Source organism: Pseudorca crassidens, chromosome 2 (genome assembly GCF_039906515.1).
Source record: "Pseudorca crassidens isolate mPseCra1 chromosome 2, mPseCra1.hap1, whole genome shotgun sequence".
Taxonomy (NCBI): domain Eukaryota; kingdom Metazoa; phylum Chordata; class Mammalia; order Artiodactyla; family Delphinidae; genus Pseudorca; species Pseudorca crassidens.
Genome location: NC_090297.1, coordinates 1409666 through 1433506, shown reverse-complemented (window position 1 = coordinate 1433506; position 23841 = coordinate 1409666). Strand labels below are relative to the sequence as shown.

Here is a 23841-nt window from a genome sequence, read left to right as displayed (position 1 = left end):
GGGCCCTGAACCAGCCGGACAGTTCTGGGGATGGCGGGGGCCCAGGGCTCCCGCACCGCCCCGGAGCTCCTTCCTCCCCTGTGAGTGTGATGAGGACGCGTGTGCGGCTAGCCCCAGACTGCACGCAGCTCCTGCCCGGCGCCCAGGAGCGCCAAAGCCCCTACCCTCCTCCCCAGACTCGGGGCTCAGGCTGCCCAGAGCCTGGTCCTGGGGTGGCGTCTCTCCCGGCCCCTCCCTGTGCTCTGGTGGGACAGAGGGGCAGGGGGCAAGGTCAGCGGGGCGCAGGGGGCCTGGGGGACGGGGCGAAGTCCGAGGCAGGGGCGCGCCTGGCCGCTGGGGGCGCCGCTGAGCCGCCGAGCCGCCGGGGTGTTGACGGTGTCCCGGGAAACGGACCCGCCCTCCGGACCCGGGCGCTGCGGCGGTGGGCGCCTCTGGGAGCCCAGCCACACGGACCCTCGGGCAGGGCCGCGTCCACCGCCCCTCCACCCGGCCCACAGCAGGTGGGGTGGCTCGAGCCTTTCCCTTCCCCGCGCGCCCCGCACGGCCTCGGAGCACAGGCGAGTGTGAGCGCGTTCGCACATTGGGGGGCGCCTGTGTGTGCACATGCGTGTGAGCGCGTGCGTGTGTGTGCACACGCGTGTGTGTGTCTCAGTGTGTGTCGGAGAGCATACACTGGGCGGGGGGCTTGTCTGCAGGCACTTTGGGATCCAGGAGAGGAAGGGCTATGAGCAATTCGTTCTTCAGGTCAGAAGGTTTGGGGACGGGGAGAGGCACGAGACAGGGCTGGTCCTGGAACTGACCTCAAGACCTGACCCTCCGGCCTGGGCCATCGTGGCTCCCCACTGCCACCCAAGAGCCGGCCAGGTGCCCCTCACCACCCCAGCACCCGCCGCCCCCCCGCATTGCCCCCGTGTGGGAGGTGGGCACGGCTGTGGTCCTGAGGTTGGGTGAACAATAGAAACTTAGAGCCCTGAGAAGGTGTTGAGAAGGCCTGTGTGAGCTGGATTGATGGGAGGGGGTCTGCCTTCCTGAGGGGCTCTGTGCAGGGAGGGGCAGCAGGTGGAGTGAGGGCCACCCAACTCCTCCCTGGGTGGATCCTCCAGGGTCAGATGTCCACAGAGGGCCCATTGCTGAGTGGGCCCATTCTGCAGAAGAGGAAGCTGAGACCTAGAGGCAAAGAGCCGGCTGGGGGCCCGGCTTGGGAGGCGCCCCAGCCCCACGGAGACGCCTGCAAGGCAGGCACTGCCTTGCCCCTTAACGGTTGAATTCACCCTGCCTTCACTCGGGGGCTCTGCGCTGGCCCTGGGGTCTCCACGGGGAGGGGCAGGAAGCCTCTCTGGAGCAGGGCTGGGAGGCCGTAGGGCAGGTGGGCTGCCGGCCACCCACGCACTAACCACGCTCCCCCCTCCAGGTGCTGTGAGGACCGGACATGGGCCCATCTGAGGCGTGGGCGTGATGTCGGCCCAGGAGCTCGCAGCCTGCCTCTGCTGGCAGGGGGACCGGCACCTGGCCCAGGGGGAGATACCACTGGCCACCGCCTTCTACCTGGCTGCCTTCAGCTGCCACGCCCCCTCGGCCTTGCGGAGCGTCCGAGCTGCCCTGGCCGGGGCTCGGGGGCCCCCCGTGGTGGCCACGCTGGAGGCCTGGTGCCGAGGTGACAGCCAGATCCCGGCCATCCACTGGGACGGCATGGCGGTGGTCTCTCTGACGGGGACCCTGGCCCGCGCCTTCCTGGCCACGCTCTGCCCCGACCACCCAGCTGCAGCCCTGCACTCCCTGGCGGGCCTGCTGGCCCACGGGTACCACGGGGAGGTGGTGCAGCGCTGCGGGGCCCTGCTGGACGCTCACTCCCAGCAAAGTCTGGAGCTGCGGCTGACCCGTGCCCTGGCCTGGCTCCTGTCCAGGACACAGGTGGACGCCGGGGTGGCCGACTACCTCCAGGCCTTTGCAGCCAGCGCCGACCGGGTGGTGGCCTTCGTTCACACCCACCAGCAGCCCTACCTCCCCGCTGTGGTCAGCACCCTCCAGGACTACATCTCGGGATGCCAGGAGGCTGGGGACAGTGCCAGCCAGCAGGAGACCGACTGCCGGAGACTCCTGGCAGCCCTGGACCCTGTGGGCACCTGGAGCAACACCCCGTCGCCCGAAGCCCTGCTCCAAGGTGGCAGGTATGAGGACTGCCAGGCGGCCTGCAGCCGGGCCCTGGAGGCCGCCTCAGCGGGCAGCAGACCCCAAGGTAGGCGTGCCCTCCACACCCCCTAAGGGCCGGGGCAAAGGTTGCTCTCACCATCGCTTCACTGCATGGTTAAGTCCTGCTTATGGTGGGGGTGGGAGTTGTGCTGGTGCTGGGGACACCACAGTGACAAAACAGAAAGACCCCTGACCTTATGTAGCACCAAGAAAAGAAGCAAAACAAAATCTGTGCTTTGAAAAATGGACTGTGAGAGGTGCTGCTCTAGCCTCATGGCCAGGGAGGGCTTCTTGGAGGAGGTGTCGTTTGAGCTGAGACTGAAGGATTCCAGACAGCAGAAACAGAATGTGAGAAAGTACTTGGGGTTCCTTGCCACTGAATGGAGCCAGAATAGCTGGCGGGGGCGGCGATGGGGGCAGAGGGAGCCGGGAGATGCTAAAGACAGTAGCGGTGGCTAAGCGCTCCTGGCCTTGAAAGACTTTGGACTTTATCCTCAGGGCAGCAAGAAGCCATGGGAGGGTTTCAAACTGTGGAGTGAGGTGCTCTGATTTGCATTTTTAAAGTTTCCTCTGGCTCTTGTGCGCAGAATGTGCCACGGGGGCCAGACTGAGAACAGAACCTGCTGGAGGCTGGAGCGCGGTCCAGGTCTGAGTTATCACTGAGACAGAAACGACAAGACTGTGGCCAGATGTAATGATGGGGAGAGGACGGGGGCGTAAAGGAGGTTCAGCAATGATTTTAAGAGCTCGCCCTCAGCAGCTGGATTGCAGAGGCCGGGGAGGAGCGGACGGGAAAGGGGGCACCAGGGGCTGGAGACACCCCCAGTCTGAGATGACTCTCCTACCAGGCCCCTTCGCTGTGTCCGCCTTCACGGCGGGGGCGGGGGCAGTGGGGCGTGTGGTTGGGAGCGTGCGGGAGCCACACGCCAGCCGGCAGCCACACTCCCGGCTCCCTGCCGCCTCTCCACCTCCCCGTGCGCAGGTGAAGGTGGTGGCCACGCCCACTTCTGAGGGTTGCTGTGCAGATTCAGTGAAATTGTGTATCAAGCCCTGAAAATGTTGTCACCCGCTAAGCGCTCCCCAAAAGTGTCCCTTGAGCCCCTCAAGTGGACGTGTCATTAGGCAGCTGGACACAGGAGCCAACTCATGAGATGAGTGGGGGCTTGGTCTGAAAAAGGGGTTTGGGGATCATTCACACAAGGAAGGGATTTAAAGTCAAGGTCTAGATCGGGAGGGAGCTCGGGAGAGAGTGGGGCAGCCGGACACCTAGAGGTGGGGGGCAGGGGCCTGCCATTCACTCAGTGGGCGGAGCCGCTGTGCGGGTTTGATAGCATTTTCATTGCATCCACACAGCACCCCTCGGAGGCGGGTGCAGGCACATCCCCACGTGCCCGTGGGGCCGCCAGGGGCGCACAGGGTGTTCACAGAAGCTGCAATTTGACCCCCGGGTGCTCCTAACTGCCCACCGCACTGCTCTCCACCAAAAGAGGACCCAGCAAAGCGGACAGGAGGACAGGAAGAAGGCGGAAGCTCAGGGGCCTGCAGGGCAGTGACGAGGGTGCTTGCGAGATAAAGAGCTGCACCGCGCTCAGAGCTGCCTCAGCTGAGTCCACGTGGAGGGCGGGCCGCGTCTGTGTGTCCCGCGAGGCTGTTGGCGACCTCAGGGTGAGAGGGGGGCCAGACAGAACTGAAAACGGAGCGGGCCAATTTCTTTCTGGAAATATGCCAGACCAGATACGCTGAAACCCTCCTGCTATAAATTACCTAGAAACGCTCGAGTCACGAAGAATCCTGAGTAGGAGACCCTTGGTGCCCACAGCACAGACAGGCAGCGGCCTGTGCGCTGGGGGCGCTCAGCACCCCCTGGGTGGAGGGCGTCTTCCACTTCAATGGCCAGATAAGCCCCTGCAGAGACCCAGAATCCCCAAAGGGCTGCAGCCTTGAGGAACAGTGTTCTAGAAAAACTCTGCTCCACCCCACCCCCACCCCCAGAGACTGCAGGAAGCTTGTCTGTCCCGCCTGGGCTCTGCAGCGACAGGCGAGCCTTCACTATGGATCGCTGCATTAATTAGGACAGAGTCACTTATGTCACTGGGAGTCACCTTATTATCCCCACCCACACTAGCATGGCTTACCATGTGAACAAATACATTCTCCTGTAACAAACTTTTTACAAATGTAGATTCCAATAACAAGTGCATTCGAATCTCCAGGTTACTTATCCAAAGTCCTTGGAAACATCGAACAAAACCTTCCATATTTGGGAATATGCTCAGCCCTTCTCAGTACGTGGACACACAAGGACACTCAGTGTATGAGGACAAGATACAGAACGAGAGTAGCTTTAACTCACGTCCTCCAGGGGCCTCAGTTCCCTGACTGCTTATCCTCTGAAAGTCCCCAGGGCAGCCGTCTCCAGTTCGTTCAAGGCTCCTCCTTAAGAGCTACTGGGGTAGGTGAGAGACAGAGCCATGGTTGCAGCTCCACCCAGCATGGAAGCAGAGTTCACTTGGCCTTGAGATTTGCTGGGACCAGCAGGAAATAGTGGAAGTGATGCCGTGTGGTTCTGGAGGCCAGGCTCCACCTCCATCCTCTTGCAACATTCCCAGTGCCCTGCAAGGAAGCTAACTAGTGAACCACGAGGGCACACACAGAGAGGGAGGCTCAGCCCACGGCCGACACCAGGGCCCCAGACATGTGAGTGAGGCCACCTTACCCCTCCTGCCCAGTCGAGACACCAGGTGGCCTTAGCCACAGGAGTGATCCCCAGTGAGACCAACAGAAGGACTGCCAGCTCAGCCCAAACTGAAAGAGAACAGCAGACAAATAGAAATGGTTGTCGTTTTAAGTCACTAAGTTTTGTGGTAGCTTGTTACACAGCAATAGTAGCTGATACAACTGCATACTGAGTCAAAGCATTGGTTTTTTTTTTTTTTAATTGATTTTATTTATTTATTTTTGTCTGTGTTGGGTCTTTGCTGCACGTGGGCTTTCTCTAGTTGTGGCGAGCAGGGGCTACTCTTGGTTACGGTGCACAGGCTTCTCATTGCGGTGGCTTCTCTCCTTGCGGATCATGGGCTCTAGGCGCGTGGGCTTCAGTAGTTGTGGCACACGGGCTTAGTTGCTCCACGGCACGTGGGATCTTCCCGGACCAGGGCTCGAACCCGTGTCCCCTGCATTGGCAGGCGGATTCTTAACCACTGCGCCACCAGGGAAGCCCAAAGCATTGGTTTTTGATGCATCCTTTAGCCAAAACTGAGTTGAATAATATAAGACTTATAGTTTTATGTTTCTGTAATAATGCAATTTACTACATTCATTAATGGAAGAAAGAAGAATATATTATCATTGCAATAAATTAGGGGAAAGTATTTTATAATATTTAACATCTCCAAGATGTAAACAACCAGGAATAGAAGAAAGCTTACTTAATTGCAAAAGATAAAATTTATCAAAACCAAAACATCGCACTTAATGTGATAGTTTAGAATCAAGAACATGGTGGCTGCCCACTCCCCCATTTATCCATCATTGCTCAGAGATGCTAGCCAAGGCAATGAGGGAAAAAAAATGTAAGACTAGAAAGGAAGAGATAAAGCAACCATTATTTCAGACTATATAATTAGCTATGTAGAAACACCAACAGAAACAACAAGAATGTATTAGATATAGGAATAGAATTTAGCAGGAGATACAAAAAGTATTTATGTTTATAGACACCAGCAACAAATAGAAACTTTATGGGTTTTTTGGTTTGTTTTTTTGTTTGTTTGTTTAAATTTTTTTTTACATCTTTATTGGAGTATAATTGCTTTACAATGGTGTGTTAGTTTCTGCTGTATAACAAAGTGAATCAGCTATACATATACATATATCCCCATATCTCCTCCCTCTTGCATCTCCCTCCCTCCCACCCTCCCTATCCCACCCCTCTAGGTGGTCACAAAGCACCGAGCTGATCTCCCTGTGCTGTGCGGCTGCTTCCCACTAGCTACCTATTTTAGGTTTGGTAGTGTATGTAGATGCCTCTCTCTCACTTCGTCCCAGCTTACCCTTCCCCCTCCCCGTGTCCTCAAGTCCATTCTCTACGTCTGTGTCTTTATTCCTGTCCTGCCCCTAGGTTCTTCAGAATCTTTTTTTTTTAAGTTTCCATATGTATGTGTTAGCAAACTTCATGGTTTTAAAATACACCATTTACTGTAGCAAAAGAAAATAATTTATTTCAATGAGTCATATGACTTAATGGAGAACACTATAAAATTTATTAAAAGAGAATAAATTATACGTATATAAGCAGAGAGATAGTCACTGTCCATTGATAGGAACACTTGATATTATAATAGAAGGGCAAAGGACCCATAATAGACAAGACAAAGAAGAATGAGCAGAAGCAGAGCAGGAGGAGGAGGGGAGAGAGGGGGAGGGGAAGGGGGAGGAGGGGAGGGGGAGGGGGAGAAGATGCAGAAGAAGGTGGTGGCATAAGGATTTTCTCTACCAGTTAATACAAAGCTATGATAATCAATACAGAGGATATTGACTTAAGGGATAGATAGACTAATAAAACCAATAAGAGAGGTTAGAAGTAGACCTGTATTTGTCTGGAGCTTAATATGTGAGAGTGCGCACTGCAAATCTATGGGGAAAAGAGGACCGTGTTATCCACTGCATGGTGCTGATGCTCTACCTCTAACCACGCGCAAAAACAAGTAAATTCCAGGTGAATCATGTTAATAGCCAAGTTTTCCAGTTTCTAAGAGAAAATATGAGAGAACATCTTAAGACTTCTGTGTACAGCTGGGCTTCTTAAGATACAAAAAAAGTGGAGGGGCTTCCCTGGTGGCGCAGTGGTTGAGAGTCCGCCTGCCGATGCAGGAGACGCGGGTTCATGCCCCGGTCCGGGAAGATCCCACATGCCGCGGAGCGGCTGGGCCCATGAGCCGTGGCCGCGGGGCCTGCGCGTCCGGAGCCTGTGCTCCGCAACGGGAGAGGCCACAGCAGTGAGAGGCCCGCGTACCGCAAAAAAAAAAAAGAGAGAGAACAAAAAAAGTGGAAACGGTAAAGCAAAATTTGATACATTTGATTAAATTGAAAATTTTAAACTTCTGTTTTGCCCATAACTATGGAAAATGAGAGGAGAATCCACAACAGAAGAAAATATTTGCAAAATATTCAGTGGGCAAAAGATGAGTACCCAGAGTATTTGAAGAATTCCTACATATCAATAAGGGAAAAAAAAAATCCAGTACAAGAATTGGCAAATGCATTTCCCAAAAGAGAAAATACAGATGGCTAATAAACAACGTGCGGAAAATATTCAACATCATAGTAATGATACAAATGCAAATTAAAACAATGAGACACCACTTTCTACCCAGCAGATTGGCTAGAAAGGTTTTTTAAATAAATGAGCCTTACCAGCACTCAGGAAAATGAAAATTAGAACAACAGTGGGGTAGCATTATAGCATTTTATATTCCCCCACTGCCAGATTTTCAAAATGTTTAAATCTAACAATAAAAGATTCTGGCTTTCAATAACGGTGAAGTAGCTGGACTAAACTGTGTGTCCCACATATAATTATAAACTTGGGGCAAAATATAAAATGCAAATAGTTGGCAACCGAACAGTGACCAAATGCAGGGAGAAACTGGAGACTGACCCCTACAAGATGAAGACTGTACAGGTAAGCTTTGCAGGCTTGCAGCGCGTTGCCTCCTTAATCCACGTTTTTTCCATGTAGGACAGAAAGTTGCCATTTTACTGGCTTGAGATATCACATGACAGAAGTTGGGGGTGAGAAAAGTGACTGTAAAGTTAGAAGGCAAATCCTGAAAAAGAGAGAGCCACATTCAAGGGGGAAGGGTGGTAAGACCCCAAATCTGTGTATGAAAGGCACTTAAATCCTCAGCTGACCACTGAACTGTACACACATGGGAGAGACTGGGTGGCCTAAGAAAGCAACAGCTGGAAGCTGCAGGAACTAATGGAGAGTTCAGCTGCTGTCCAATAAAGAAGGCAGAGAATCTGGAGTTTGATCCTAGCCAATTCAACTGCCTGCGGAAACAAAAATCAATTCTCTTCAGAGGAAGACAACTGAACCCAGAGTCTCTACAAAGAATCAACCAGATGTCTAGTGTACAGTTTAAAAAATTACTAGGCATGCAAAGAGACAGGAAAATAAAAGGTGAGCCACAGTCAAGAGAAAAAGAAGTCAACAGAAACTGACCTCCAGATGATCCCAGGGCCGCAATTAGCAGACTAAGGACGTTAAAGGAACTGTTATAAGTATCTTCAAGGACTAAGGGAAAATATGGTCATAGTGAATGAACAGTTGTGGCATCTCAGTAGATAGGTGGGAACTATAAAAAAAAAAAGAACCAAATGGAGAGTCCAGAATTGAAAAACACAACTGAAATGAAAAAGTCAGAGCAGATTGGAGACAGCAGCAGAGCCAGTGAACTTGAGGTACAGTAGAAAGTACTCAATAGGAAGATCAGCAGGAAGGTGAGCAGAACCCTGGTGACCTATGAGACAATAGCTGGAAGTTTAACGCGTGCAACTGGAGTCTCAGACACAGAGCAGAGAACACACTTCCATGTGGGTAAATAATAACCAGCCCCCCAGGCCCCATGGGCTCTCCATCTGCTGCAACTCCCTAGGATCCGTGAACTATTGCAAAAATCAGGGATACAGGTGTTTTCTTCAGGACTTAGTAAATGACGGGGAAGTCTCAAAGTGTCTTTAAATTTGGCCACCAGGAGTAGACTGGGTGACCTTGTTGTTGGTTGCTTGGTTGATCTCAGGGCGCAAGATGCTTCTTTTAGTTGGCTATGAGCTGTGTTGTGACACTTACCCACAATGGCAACAGGGCAGGGCAGCAACAAGTTTGCTTCCATGCAGACGTGAAGGCTTTGCCCTCTCCTGTTTCAGTGTAAAGGATTATTACTGTTGTGGCTATTGAGTTAGGTTATAAGGAGAAGATCTGAAGGAGTCTGTGCAAAAGGCACTGGAGTGGAGGTTCAGTGCCCCAGCACTGCGACTCGCCGGGCCCTGAGAACTCCCCTCCCCAGCAGCACTTTCCTGACCTATAATGCTATAAGGGTGGGCACCCATGACCTTGAGCTCCTACCAGCACTGGGTTTTCTGCGATTCTTTCAACAGCACGCACCTGCCTGGCAGGGATGGGGTGGCCTGGCTTTCTTCACCAGTCGGAAAGCCCCCATTCACACAAGCCCCAATTCACATGTTTACGCTGCTCGGATACAAAGTATGGGGACGGTGGAGGTGAGGCCGCTGCTGATGGGAAAGCTCACTGAGTGACGCCACCCACCAGTCCTGGTTCCAGGCCTGGACACACATTAATCCATTCAGTCCTCGCAGCCCTGTGAATGGAGACCATCCTCGTTCCCACTATAAAGCAGAAAAGGAAACTGAGGCACGGCAAGATGCAGTAAATCCCCACGTTCCCCGCTCGCTAAGCGGCATTGGGCGCATCACCCCTCTTTCCGGAACCTGATGGGGTGATCTCATTTCAAAGACGTGGCCAGAGAAGCCAGGAAACAAAGATGCTGGCCCCTAAAACGTCACAGGCTCGGAACCTCAGCCCTGACCTGGGGGGCAGGGGTGGAGTGGGGTTGCTCTCAGAAGAGGGAACTCAGCCCTAAACCCCATCACTGCAAGTGCCAGGGGCATTGTGACAAAATGCCCGGGGCTGCTGGGCTGGCTGTGAGCCCAGGTGGCGAGCAAGTGGTGAACCCAGGTGCTAGGTGAGCTGCTAGGGAGGCCCACCCTGGCTGCCCCCTTCCGAGCCTGCTCTGTCCCTGATGGGCTGAGGGCCTCCTGCCAGCACTCATCCTTCCGGTGCCATGTCCTGGGCTTCTGGGGGACTCAAGGAAATCGCCGTGAGAGGCTTCAGAAGGTCCCAGCACTGGAGGGCTGGGGTCTGCAGGTGGCTCCCCTGGAGGACGTGGCCCAACAGGCAGGACCAACACCTCTGTCCTCTCTCCAGGTGAGCGTCGGGCCACCCTGCTGGTCACACGCGCTGCCGCGACCTTCCTCCTGGACAGCGGGGCCCAGGACCTCCTTCGGGACCTGCACGAGGCCTTCTCCGAGAGGCCCTCAGGAGCGCGGAGGCAGTTAGAGGCCGTGCTCTCGGCCGGGGACCGGGAGCGTCTGCGGGCGCAAGTGCAGGAGGCCGCGGACGTAGGCTTCGCGCGCTTCCAGGAGACCGTGCGGAGCCGCCCCGAGCTCCGCGAGGACTCGGGCCGCGAGCTGCTGGCCCCGGTGACCCGCGCGCTCCGGGTCCTGTGGCGCGTGGCACCGCCCGGGGCGCGCCTGGCACTGGGCACCCGGCTGGCCGAGTGCCTGCTGCTGCGGGGGGACGCGGTGGGCGCTCGGGCTCTGTGCGAGCGCTTGCTGCGGCCCTGGAGCACAGGGGACCGTGCGCGGGACCGGGCCGGGGACCGCGCGCCTCTGCTGGCGCTGCGCGGCTTCTGCGCGCTGCACGCCGGCGACGGGGGGCGCGCCCAGGAGGACTTCCAGGCGGTGGTGGAGCTGGGGCCGCCGCACCCTGGTAGCTGCGTGCGAGCCCTGTGCGGCCGCGGGCTGCTGCGGGTGCTGGCGGGCAGTGCGTTCCTGGGCGCGCTGGACTATGTCACCGCCTGCCGCCTGCGGCCCGAGGAAGCTCTGCTTGTCACAAAGGCCTACGTGCCCTGGAACCAGCGGGGGCTGCTAATGACCGTGCTGCGGGAAGAGGGCCGCAGGATGCTGCAGCGGAGGCCGGAGCCGGGATCCGAGAGCGGGCCAGGCCGCAGGAGCAAGGCTGCGGAGACCGACAGCCGCGCTGCGCAGGAAGGGTAAAAACTAGACCCGTGCACGCCCGGGGCTGCCGCTTCATTCTGGTCTCCTCCAAGTTAGTCGCGGTGTGTTTCCTACTACCTTACAGTAAACTGAGGCAGGGAGCTGCCAGGTGATTTCCTTAGATTTAGCGCCGGGGCCCGGATCTTAGGACCCTCGGTCCCAAAGGGCAGGATGCATTATGGACTTAGTTGTCAACGAAGATTAGAAACGCAAAAACGGGAATGAAAAAATAGAACTTACCTGTCATCCCACTGTTACATTTCCTTGTTGTTCCTTGTTACATTTCCTCAGTGTTACATTTCCTCCTCCTTGTGCGTATGGAGTCCACTAAACTGAATTTGTGCTCTGTGTGCAAATACATCCCACCTGTTCTACTCCCTAGATCATGAACACTTCTTTGGTCCCTAGATACGTTTCTTGGGCAGCCCCATAGCTCATCCTGTGAACGTGCCATCAAGCCTTCGGGCTCCAGGGCGTCTGCTCTTAGTTATAACGCATCCCGGGTAATCTCCAGCCTGTGCAGTGTTCTGTGCTACGGATGGAGACAGAGGTGGAGCTCCTGGGTCAGAGAACACAGCCCCCGCGAGGCCCTTGACTTTGGAGCTGCCCAGCTGCCCATCAGTCCACACGCTCCAGCCCTCACGCTCCTTTCGCAAAATTCTTTGCCAGCCCAGTGGGTGAACCTGCAGCTGTTTTGACTTGCATTTCTCTGGTAGCTGGGAGGTGGCAGGAAGGTGTTTTAGCAAAGCTAAAAGCACTGAGCTGAGGGGCCCCTGGGGGGGGGGGGCATGTTTGACGTCAGCCCCCTCGCCCCTACACGCACGCACAGGCACGCACGCACGCACGCAGGCTTCCTCAGCCCCCTAGTTCCTTAATTTGCATTGCTTTGATTTGATGCTGAGGAGGAACTTTCTTGTAAGAGATTTGGGGCCCTTTATATCTTTTCTCTCTGGGAACTGTCAAATTTGAGGCTCCGGCCCCTTTTCCCAGTGGGAGCTCCTTCTCATTCCCAAGAGGGCACCCTGGGTGTTATCCAGCTCTGCCTACGGCACCCCTGAGCCGTGCAAGGCCACGTTTACCCTGTTGTTACAGAAAAGAAAGCTAAGGCAGGGTTGGCTGGGAGTCAGCATACAGCCTCGGTCTCTCATCTGTACAATGCCCGCCCTACGGGGTGGGGGAGAATGGGGGGGGGGGGCCAAGGGCTGTATGTCGGAAGGGGCAGCCGCGCGCTCTGGGGATGGCACGAGGGCCCTTCCAGCAGGAACCTGGTCTCTGGGGCCCGCGGGAGCGGCGCTGCCTGGACCAGGTGCAGGGATAGGATTTGCCTGCAGCCTGCCTCCCTGGGCAGGTGAGAGGGGTGTAGCACAGGGGTCAGCCCTCTCCCAGCTGCTCTCTCCACAGGGACGCCCGTGGCGTGTACCAGCTGGCCATGCTCCTGATGGAGCTGGACACGGAGGATGAGGCTTCGCGCCTCCTGGCGGCCGATGCCCTGTACCGCCTGGGCCACCTGGACGACGCCCACAAGGCCCTGCTGGTGGCCCTCTCCCGAAGGCCTCAGGCAGCCCCTGTGCTGGTGCGGCTGGCCCTGCTGCAGCTCCGGAGGGGCTTCTCCTATGATGCCAGCCAGGTGAGGGGGCCCCGGTGGGCCACGGCAGGACAGATGGAAACAGGGCACAGCTCTGTGGAGGGCACCAGGCCTCCACCGGCCCTCGCTCAACACCCTGCAGCCCTGCAGCCCAGAATTGAGAACAGGCAAAGCTTGTCCCAGCCCCGGTTCTGCCACCTCCAGCAGGTGCCTCACCTCTCTGACCCTCAGTCTCCCCGTCTGTGCCCTGCTGTTCCAGGTTCTCATGAGAATTAGCTGCAGCAGGTACCCCAGGGCCCAGCAGGTCTCCAGCGTGCAGTGGCGCTCTGTATTTGCTTTTCGTGTGTTGTGAGGAAAAAGGGCCATGAGTTGAGTGTAAGCAGAGCTTAGTCCCAAGTAAACTAGGCTTGGAGGTAGCCCTGTCCCGGGGAGGGGCAAGAGCAGAGGAGCCCCAGGCCCTCAAGCCCTGCTTGCCTCCCCTCCCTCAGGTGTTATGAGGGCTTCCTGTTGGAACGCGGCAGAAGATTATGTTCCAGGGGCAGATCCAGGCTTTGGGGCAGGGCTGTGGGGCCTGTCAGCTTCCCTCTTCCGCTCTGGCCTGGTTTGGGTTCCGGTCTCCCTGAGCTGGGCCATAGGGGTGGGAGGGAAGGATGGTCTGGGACCGGCGTCCGCACAGGTGCAGCCAGCAGGGGCAGCATCGGGCAGGCGTCTGTGAAGTTATGTCTCCCCGAGGGTCTCGCTCCTCCCAGAGCAGGGATTGATTCCAGGGCTTCTGCTCTGCACCTTCCGAAGGACTCCCTGGGCCCTCTGTCACTTTACGACTTGAAAGCCCCCTTTCCCCACACTTCTCAGACCTGTGGCGCATGGGCCCGTGAGGCGAGGCGAGGTCTCCATGTCACCGAGAAGGAGGCACGGCTCAGGGACACTGGGACCGCCCCCCCCCCCCCCCCCCCGCCCCAGCTCCCGACACTCAGCAGAGGAGCAGCCCAGAGCGGGGCCCACACCTCCCGACCCAGTTTTCCCTGTGCTCAGCTCGGGCAACCTGCAGTCCCTGCCCCATGAGCCACGCCCACGAGCCACGCCCCCACGAGTCACGCCCCCCCACAAGCCGCGCCCTTGCGGGCTGCATCCCTGAGCCACACCCCTGCACGGAGGATGGGGGTGGACTGGTCCAGCCTGGGGCACAGGGAGGACCAGTGGTGACGTCCCTGCGCCTGCAGCTGGTGAAGAAGGTGGTCCAGTCTGGAGACACAGCCTGCCTCCAGCCCACCCTGGACGTCTTCCGCCATGAGGACCGCCAGCTGCTACAGGGCCACTGCCACGCGAGGGCCCTGGCCATCCTGCAGACACAACCAGGCGGTGCCGAGGGCAGAGCCCACACCAGGGAGGCCATTGCCTACCTCTCTCTGGCCATCTTTGCTGCAGGTAGGAGCCGCCCTCGTTCCTCGTTCCTCCGGGGCCCCCACCCTGTGCCAGGTGCCCAGGGGCAAGGGGCGCCTCTGCCATGCGGGGGAGGGGGTGTGGTCAGGCACCAGGGAGTCTGAGCATGTGCTTGGCTCAGGGGCGTGGCGTGCTCCCGGCCGCTCACTGCAGCAAGCGCGCTAACGCCTAGGAGAGGCCCGACCAGCTGGGAACTGAGCTGGGACCCGAGCTGGGACCCTCTCCTCAATCCTGGGCCACCATTGCTCACACCCAGGGCCCCGAGGGTGGGAGGGCCAGACTCAGACGAGGCCCTTCTCCCAGCTCAACCCCTCTCCCTCCATCCGTGGGGGATGAGGGCCCCAGCCCCCGAAGCCCTTCTTAGGAATAGCGGGGGCAGCTCTGTGTGTGTGCGCCTGGTCTCCCCGCTCGCCCAGCCCACCCACCACGCCCTGCCCTAGCCACAGGAGGGTCAAAGAGTTGGGCCTTCTCAGCCTGGCACCTTCACGGCTGCAGCCATTCTGTGACCTGCCCCGTGGACCCTTCCCCCCACCCCCGCCCCTCGCCTGGCCTCACTTCAGATGCAGCTGCAGTGCCCCCACCTCTCAGAAGCCCCCTCGGACTGTCCACCAACCCTCCCAGATGCCACCCCTCCTGGCTGAGCTCCCCGTGTCCCTCAGCCAGGGCCCCTGGATCAATCCAGACTGCTGTTCCCTGGTGTGCTGTGGTGCCCAGCAATCTGGGAGCTCCCTAGGTGACCCGAAAGCCGCTGCACCCCCTCCCGCTGCCCCTTGGAGCACCAGGGCAGGTGCAGTAACTCCTGGATGAGGGCAGACACACTGACCCTGGCCGTGCCCAGCCGAGGTCACATCTTGACGCCACACCCCCTTCCTCCAGGGAGTCAGGCAAGTGAGTCCCTGCTCGCCCGCGCCCGCTGTTACGGGTCCCTGGGCCAGAAGAAGACGGCCATGTTCGACGTCACCTCCGTGCTAAGGGCTGAGCCGAGGAACGTGCAGGCGCTGTGCGGACGGGCGCTCTTGCACCTGGCCCTGGACCAGCAGAAGGTACGGGCCCACCCTCCCCACCTGGGGCTGGGCAAGTGGGGGTGCCCAGGGTAGGCGCTGCCCTCCTTCTCAGCCCCCCAGAGAGAGGAAGAAGGGCCAGGCCATCTGAGCGTCAGTCATCAAACCCCCGCCGGTACCGGGGCTCACGGGAGCCTCACCATCACATCCCCGGTTTGGGGGAGTCTTTCCCTTCCGTCTGCAGAGTCCCCGTGCCCCCCCCCCGCTTCAGTCGGCATGGATTGATGTGCAAAGCCTCAGGAGTACTAGGGGGCCCCCCACCTTACAGTAATGAGACCTCCGCTGCCCCCTGGGTGCCACTCTGAGCTGTCTACACAGGGCCTGCGGATTTGGGTGGCCAGCGTGCAGGGGCAGGGGTGGGAGGCGGTCCATTGCAGGCCCAGGGCAGGCACCCTCCAAAGGGAAGACGTGCAGCCACAAACCAACAGCCCTGGACAAGGGCACTCTGCAGCCAAGGGCGATGTCGTTGGTGAATAACTGAAACCGATTGTCTGCCCTGATGCTTCGCTGGGCCAAAGTACAGCCCAGAGGTGTCCTCCCTGCCAGGTTTCTGAATTTCTTAAGGGTTGGGATCTTAGGAGACAAGGAAAAATGATCCAAGATGCCACTGGGATGACGGCACCTCAAGATGGTGTTTCTGCCTGTCAGGGTGTCTGTGTTTCCCCCAAGGGCCCTGGCAGCCTGATTTCTGTTCCAGCCGGGCACACGCCTGTGCCTGGGAGCCCAGCCCTATGCAGGCCCCTTCCTGTGCTGGGAAAGCACCTGTAGTTCTCGGGGACAAGCCCATTGAACAGAGGTGGGGTTCGGCCAGGAGGGCCCTACTGCAGGAGGCGGACCCCTTGGAACCCACCCCTGGGTGATCTCCACATGCCAGCAACTCCCCCGAGAGGCGCCTCAGAAACAGCCCTCCCGCCGCTCTGTCCAGGGCAGCAGGGCACGTGGCAGGGAAGGTCAGCCTGGGTGTCTGTGAGTCGCATCGTCACACCCATGAACTTCCTCCTCCTGGGGATGGGCTGAGGCCAAGCACCGCATACCCTCTGGCCCTTCACAAGAGAGGAGCTCTGAGCCAGCCCGCCAGGTCCAGAATCCAGAGCCCTGCTCCCCCGCCTCTAGCTTTCTGAGCAGGCCCTGCAACACCTCTGAGCCTTGTTTCAACATCAGTAAAATAAGGGGGGGGGAGCAGTGCTTGTTCAAGGCCATCCATGCTCAGCCTTGAGGGGGCTGCTTATTCAGTGCTGTCAGATGCTCAGCGTGGTGCCTGGTCCCTAATGAGGGCTCCATATGTGGCAGCTGGAATCCCCATGAGTCAGCACAGACTTGGACTTTCCAAGCTGATCAGGTGTACCACTGGCCAGCACCAGGGTCACGTAGGGCCCCAGTCACAGTGTAGGAAGGATCAGAGAGGACCGTCTTCCCATCCACCCATCTAAGGGCTCTGTCTCTCCAAGACCTTCATCCCCCACACACCTGCTCCAGGAGAACCCCATCGCTGGACTTTAAAAGTATCTAGGCACACTTCCAGTGCTGGCTAGGAGAGGGTAACTGGTGTTGGGCTGCTGAAAACAAAATATCTGGATAAAATACATGACAACTGTCTTCAGGCCCTGAACAACAGGCAGTGGAGAACTGCCATCCCGGAGGAAAGGGGAACCGCACCAGGGGAGTCCAAGGGGAGCCCCGCGATAACCTTTCTTCCTGGGAAGGCTTTCCCATTACTGCACGCGGAGGTGGGGCAGTCAGCTTGCTGAGCTGAGGAGGCAGAGACTGGGGTTCCAGGCTGCTGCAGTCGCTGGAATTTGCAAGGAAGGGCAATGGAGAACATGGGGCTGTGCAGAGAAGTCTTCATGGGATTCCAAGTGGTTCTTGTCTGAGTCTGGGCTGCACATGCAGGGGCCCAGCAGAGCTCACCCGTGGCAGGAGATGTTGGAATTCTGACCCTGCCAGAGCAGAGACCTTTCTGAACACCTTGGGCGCTTAGCTGAGACCACACCCTAAATAAAGGTCATATCTTAGGACTAAGTTCAAAACTGAAATGGACCTGCCCTCACAAGGAACAAAACCAAGTCCAGCAGAACCAAAATGACCCACCAGAATAAAACACAACCTCCTTTATGAGAGGGTGACATAGTGCAGACTCTCTACAATGTACCATCCACAATGTCCAGCCCCAAATCAAAAACTGCTAGACACACAGAGAACCGGGAAATGTGGCCAACAGTAAGGAAACTAAGTACTCAATAGAAACAGATGTTCGTCTTGAATAGCCACCTGAAGATGGCTCAGATGCTGGAATTGGCATACAAGGATGCTAAAACAGTGATTGTAAACATGTGAAGAACTTCAAGGAAAATGTTTTCATAATGAGTGAACAGATGGGGAATCCTAGCAGAGAAATGGAAACTATAGAGAAGAATCAAGTGGAAATTCTGGAGCTGAAAAGTATATCTAAAATTTTAAAAATTTACCAGATGCGCTTAACAGCTGGTTGGAAATTGCCAAAGAAACGGTTAGTAAAATTGAGGATGGACCAACACAAATCATCCTGTCTGAAGAACAGAGGGGAAAAGGACTTCTTCCAATGAAGAGGGCTTCAGTGACCTCTGGGATGATTCCAGGCAGTCCAGTATACGTATAACTATAGTCCCAGAGGAGAAATAATGGGGCAAAAATATATGTGTGTATGTATATGATGTATATGTATATGTATTTGAAGAAATAATGGCAGAAAATTTTCCAAGAAGCTCAACAAATCCCAAGATGATAAACACAAAAAGAACCACACCTAGGCACACCTTGATCAAATTTCTGAAAACAAAAGATAAAGAGAACATATTCAAGGCAGCCAGTGGGAAAAAGAAACATTACATACAGCAGTATGAAAAGATGACTGACTTGTCATAGAAACGATGGAAGCCAGAAGACAATGGAATGGTGTCTTTAAAGATACATATTTTGGGGACTTCCCCAGCAGTCCAGGGGTTAAGACTCCACGCTTCCACTGCAGGAGGCACGGGTTTGATCCCTGGTCAGGGAATTAAGATCCCACATGCCATACAGCAGGGCCAAAAAATAAAGGTACATGTTGTCAGCTTATAGGACAACTGCCAACAACTGTTAGAGGCAGAGTTAAAAGGCCAATGGAGGAACTAAAATGAAATACTAAAACTATTCAGTTAACCCAAAAGAAGGCAGAAAGGGAGGAAAAAAAAACAAAACAAAAGACCATCCAATAGGAGGTCTAGAAAACCAATAGGAGGGTGGACCTGAAGATGACTCCATGGCTTCCGACTGTTGGCCAGGTCAGAGGTCAGATGCAAATGGCTCACCAGGGTCAAGGCTCTCCTAAAGGGGCCCAGCCTCCTCCCTGGCCTTGTGTGCTTCCACAGCACAGTCAGGGCCTCTAGACTCCTCCCCCGCCACTCCAAGCTGCACACTCAGCCCCTGGCCCGTGGCCCTTCTGGTACCAGCCCAAGCCCACCTCTGTGCCATAGCGGGTTCTTTATCAGTGTGGCTCTTCTGGGGTTCCAGACCGTTTCCCCCGTCCAGAACTCTGATACGCTTGCCTCAGTTTCACCACGCCCTCCATGAATGCTCACCATACGGGCCCTCACGTTGGCTGACCCCCATTCCTACCCCATGCTGGGAGGGCAGGAGCTGGGCCCTCTGCCCATTCTGGTGTCGCCAACACCCGGCATCAGGAGGAACATGACAGATACCCAGCTGGGGCCACTTCTGCCACCCACCCTGGCCTCCTCCCCTTGCAGGAGGCTGTGGACGACATCCTGTCGGCTCTGAGGCTCAGCCCAAGAACGGCGGTCCCTGAGATCCGCTCTCTGAAGCCAGAGGTCCAGGCCCTCATCACGCAGGGCCTCTCATCCCGCTGCCGGGCCCTGTTGATCCAGCTGCCGGGCACAGGGGCCCGCCTGAGCAACGAGGACACACAGAGCCTCCTGGCCGCGGGGGAAGCACTGATCGAGATCGATGCCGCGCAGCCCAGCTGGCACATCCTCCTGGCAGACGTGCTGGCTGCAGCGGGTATGTGTCAGCCCAGACACGCAGAACATGGGCGTCTGTCCCTGTTCCTCCCACCCCTGGATCCTTTTCTTTAAAATGGGAGAAAGAGACTCAGGACTCTGGGTTGTAAGGTCCCTTCCAGCCTGAATCCCAGGACCTGGTCCCCGTATGGGTCCTCCGTGTGGCTTTACCCACCAGGAGGTGAGACAAAGGAGTGATTTGGGGTTTCGTAAAAGGCTCAGATGCTCAGGCCTCCTCATTAACTCATGCGTGTATTCAGCAGATGTTTACTGAGTGCCCTGCTCTAGGTGAGATTGTCTTAGGCCCACATGTGTCGGTCTTCCCTGCAAAACCTTGAAAATATTCCAGCACTAATTTGAAAGGGAGACCTCTCTGCAGCCTGCGTTTCACAGGCCTGTCATCATCACTTGCAAGCCTGTGAGATGCCCCCACCAAGGGCCACCTGAAGGAGGCCCTTCAGGGCCTCCGGGGCTGCTCTAATCCCATGCAGCCCTGCTCAGGTCCTTGCAGTGACCATGGTGAGGGGGCTTAGAGTCCTGTTACTCCACCTGGGGGTCGAAGAGTGTAGTGACTGCCCCCAAGTCGAGGGGCTGGGTCATCAGGTGAGTCCGTGTGAGCGACATGGTGTCACCGTGCCCCTCTGCTCCCTGCTCCTTCCTTCTGGTGCTGAGCCCCTCCATCAGCCAGCCACTCTCAGAGCCAGCACCAAGAAAGGCTGAACGGGGCTTCCCAGTGGCCCCCCTGCCCCAGCTCCACCCTGACTGTCCTTCCCCAATCCCTGACAGGCAGCTTTGAGAAGGCCGGCGCCCGCCTGCAAAAAGTCCTGCACCTGGCCCCTGCATCAGAGGCGGCCCGGGCCCGGCGTGGCCTGCTCCGGCTCAAGAAGGGTGATGTGCCGGCCGCCACACAGGACCTGCAGCGTCTGGCAGAGACAGACGCCCAGGACCTCGGCTTCCTGCTGCATCTCCTGGAGAACTCGGAGAGGCAGAGCCTCGCCCAGGTGGGCACAGCACCCCACGGAGGCCCCAGCCCAGCCCCTCTCCAGCACCTCACCTGGGGAGACCCCCAGGCCCGGGGCTCCGGGTATGCTAACTCCCCGTGCGCCTGATCTCACTTGGACATGGGGTGGGATGGAGGTTCAAGCGGGAGGCACCCAGATCTGGCCAGCTCAAGCCCTGACACCCCCAGAGACCTCAGGGCTTCTTTACATGAGGCGTACAAGCCACAGCTGACTCGGGGTCTGGGAGAGGGAGGGGGCCCCATCCTCAGAGCCAGACTGAGCCAGGCAGGAACACCTGGCCCTCGTTGAAGCCCACCCCAGCCCCAAGGTCAGGCCAGGATAGGTGTGTCCCTCCCCGTGAGCGCGTGGGTGGCGGGCCAGCTCCTGCCCCTCACGAGCTGAGAGGGACCCTGAAGGGATGTTGGGCTGCGGCTGCTGCCTCCTTGGGTGGGTGATTGTTCCACTGCTCATCTGACAAGAGCAAAGAGCACCTTCCCCCAGGCCTTGGGTGGAGCCACTGCCCGCACTGTGGCCCTGGCAACTTAGTGGGGGGGGGGGGACTGTTTCGGGGGAGGGGGAGTTCACTTCAGAGAGTGAAAGTGTATGGAAGACCCTGAGACAGGGCAGTGGGGGTGTGAGGCGGCCCTGGAGGTGAGACCACGGTGGCGACAGGTAGGCCAAGGCAAAAGCCTGGAGGCAGGAAAGAGCTCAGTGTTCAGGAAACAGGTGGGCAAAATGCAGCTGGTGGGGGAGTGCAGGGGGAGGGGCTTGGGGTGGGGGGCAGAGGGAAGGGTGTCCTCCGTCCTGGTCTGGCCACCTTATTCCCTTCACTTGCTGGAGGCAGGAGCAGGAGAGGCAGGGCTTTGGAGGGGGTGGGCGGTGAAGGGACCAGCAGGTTGGAGTGGGGCGGGGCCAAAAGCATCAGCCGGTGAATCAAAGCCCTGCGCGGCCTGGGGCACGTGCTTCACCTCCTTATGCCTCCGTGGGCTCTATCACTCAGGGTCCTTCAGGAAAACGAAAACCGCACTAGGCGTGTCAACGAGGGGGTCAGTAGGGGAGTTGGCTAAAATGAGCGTTAGGGACGGAAGGAGTGAAGCGAGCAATAGGTCATGCAGGGGGGCACAGCCCTCGTAGGGCTGAGGGGGCCAAGAAGCGTGTTAACAAGGCCTAGAACTCAGAGGAGCGGCCGCGGAGCCCGGGGATGTCGGAGGAGGGGGCCTGGCTGGGGTCTCAGAGCCTTGAGGCGGGGGAAGGGGGGGCTCTAAGCTGGGAGCGGGGAGCTAGGTGAGCGTCTCTCGGTTCCCAAGGCGGGGCTGGGCAGGGCTCTGTCTCTGAGTTGAAACGACGGCCTGGGCCCGGAGGAGAGCACTGGGCAGGGCCGCCTGGAGCCCAGATTCGGTGCCGCGAGAATTCGCTCCACCTTGGCCGTGGCCGGGCGACGAGGGCCAACCCGGAAGTGAGACGGAAATAGTGGCGCCCCGTTTCCGGCGATAGTACGGCTGCACGGCCGGTGGCGCCGCACTTTTCCCCAGCTCCGGGAGGACCACGCAGAGCCCGTGGGGAGGGCGCTGCACGGAAAGGATGGGTCGCCGGTCCGCGTCGCACAGCAGGGCCGAACTGGCTCCAGCCCAGGCTCCGGCCTCCGGCCTCCCGCCAGCCTGTGTGCGCGGTCGGGCTGGTGGGAAGACAGGACCATGCGTTCAGCCCGCCGGGTGCTGGGTGCCCTGTGCTCTCCTGGGGACAGGCGGGGATCGGGGCGTTGCTAGTACCTGGCTGCATGGAAGAGGGAGGGTCTGGAATGTGCCCGTTCAGTCCGTGGGGGGCCACTGTGGGCTCTTGGCAGCAAGAGGAGACGAATGAGGCCACCGGATTTATCCGGGCCAGTTCGGCGGAAGAGGTAAGGCATTTTGGCAGGTTTGGGGAGTGGGCTTCAGTCACACTCAGAAAAGGAGAGTGAGCCTGGGGGCCAGAGGAGAGGCCTCGGCCCTCAGGGCTGCGCCATCCAGACGGGGGCAGCGCCATCCAGACGGGGGCAGCAGGGGACTCAATCCAGCAGTCCCCAGGGAGAGAAGTGCCAGGGCGGACAGCGCCCTCTGATCTCTGGCCTGGCCCTGCGGCATCCAGCGAGGCTGGGGCTGAGTCCACCACAGCCCTCCTGGACGCACCACTCTGCCCGTCCCTGGGGAGCGAACGCAACCCCAGCCCCTGGGTCATGCTGGCAGGCGCTGGCAGTGCAGGGGGCGCCCGGAGAGTGTCTCCCTGGCCTTGACTCCACAGGGCCTGCGGGAGCAGCTCATTGGTTAGCGAAGTGAGAAACACAGTAGCGCAAAGCAGACCCTGCTTTTCTGACCCCGGGCGCAGGGGGAGGCCCAAGGAGCAGGCTCAGCGGAGGCGGTGTTTGCTTCTGTCCTCGGGGCCAGGGCGGCCTCGGTGGGTGGGCAGGGCGGGAGGCTGGGAAGGGGAGGGGAAGGAGGAGGTCACCCCGGTAAGAGAAGCTGGGCCCGCAGGTGGGGCAGTAGGGCTGTGAGGAGGGGGAGGACGCCTTCTGAGCAGGGCCTGCCTAGGGAGAGCTTGCAGGGTGGAGGGATTGCAGCGGGTGCCTCCACGCTGTGCCTCCACCCCTTCCAGAGGGAGCGGGCAGCTTCTGCCTGGGGAACAAGCAGCGGCCAGCCCGTGAGGGACCTTCAGTGTTCTGGGTTGACCTGACCTTCCTCCCTCCGTCCTCTCTGTGCAGGCCGCAGCCCAGGAAGCTGACACCCTCATGAACTCAGGGCAGCCCGGCCAGGCGCTGGGCTACTGCTCACTGGCCGTCCTGGCAGGTGGCGGTAGCGCCTGTCACCTGCGCCGGCGGGCTGCCTGCCTAGCCGAGCTACGGGAGTTTGGCCGGGCACTCGGGGACCTGGACCACGTGCTCCGAGAGGGTTCAGGGGACGGTGACCTCCAGGCACGGGTGGAGGACTTCTGCTCCCAGGGCCGCCTGCTTCTGAGCCTGGGGGACGAGGCCGGGGCCGCCGGGGCCTTTACCCAGGCCCTCAGGCTGGCGCCCGCCCTAGCCCAGAACAACCTGTGGCAGCGGCCAGGCCGGGCCCCCACTGCCCACGCGCTCCTGTGCAGGGCGCAGCGCTGCCTGGACGAGCAGCGCTACACAGAGGCCTGGACGGCAGCCGAGGGCGGCCTCCTGGTGGACCCGGAGCACAGCGGCCTGAAGAGACTGAAGGCGAGAATCCGGAGGGAGGCAGCCTCAGGCTGCCGGCTCCACTGAGGCAGCGCTCCCCAGGCCCAGCCGTGGGGCCCCCCTGTCGTTAGCATTTCTCGTCCGGACCCTGGGGTGCACCCCGCCCCCAGATCGGGGAGGTGCTCACCCACCCTCCCCCTCCTCCCAGTCCTGGGGTGGGCTGGTAACAACCAGCCTCGGGAAGCAGAGCGGAGAGCTCCCCGCTTGCCTGAGTCACCATCCCAGGAGGCTCAGACACCCTCCCCTCAACAGCAGCCTGGCCCCCAAAGCTGCGGCCCTCTTGGCCCACACGTGGGGCTCGGGCCTCAGAGAGCAGCCCCAGTCCTGTCTCTGGCTTGGGACCTGCAAGGTGGACGGGGTTCAGGCCGGCCCCTCATGGCCCTGGGGAGACGGTGCCAGCCCAGGAAGCCCTTCTCCAGGTGTGAAGCAGCCCTTG

The 23841-nt window shown here is 58.5% G+C and overlaps 1 protein-coding gene across 1 annotated transcript; it reads left to right on the top strand.

The window, feature by feature from the left end:
• The first annotated feature begins 1455 nt into the window (after nucleotides 1–1455).
• Nucleotides 1456–23432, top strand: TTC34 (tetratricopeptide repeat domain 34). The gene is made up of 8 exons (XM_067729973.1): nucleotides 1456–2236; nucleotides 10199–11045; nucleotides 12451–12676; nucleotides 13855–14059; nucleotides 14951–15117; nucleotides 18900–19170; nucleotides 19956–20170; nucleotides 22905–23432. Exons 1-8 carry the CDS (start codon nucleotides 1456–1458, stop codon nucleotides 23430–23432), a joined length of 3240 nt encoding a protein of 1079 aa, XP_067586074.1.
• Nucleotides 23433–23841: the final 409 nt, after the last annotated feature.

Bases quoted from the DNA above. Each gene is read 5' to 3' on its own strand.
- TTC34 (XM_067729973.1), top strand. From the start codon at position 1,456: ATGTCGGCCCAGGAGCTCGCAGCCTGCCTCTGCTGGCAGGGGGACCGG. The intron at 12,677-13,854 runs GTGAGGGGGCCC...CTGCGCCTGCAG, and splicing joins TCTCCTATGATGCCAGCCAG to CTGGTGAAGAAGGTGGTCCA. The intron at 14,060-14,950 runs GTAGGAGCCGCC...CCCTTCCTCCAG, and splicing joins TCTGGCCATCTTTGCTGCAG to GGAGTCAGGCAAGTGAGTCC.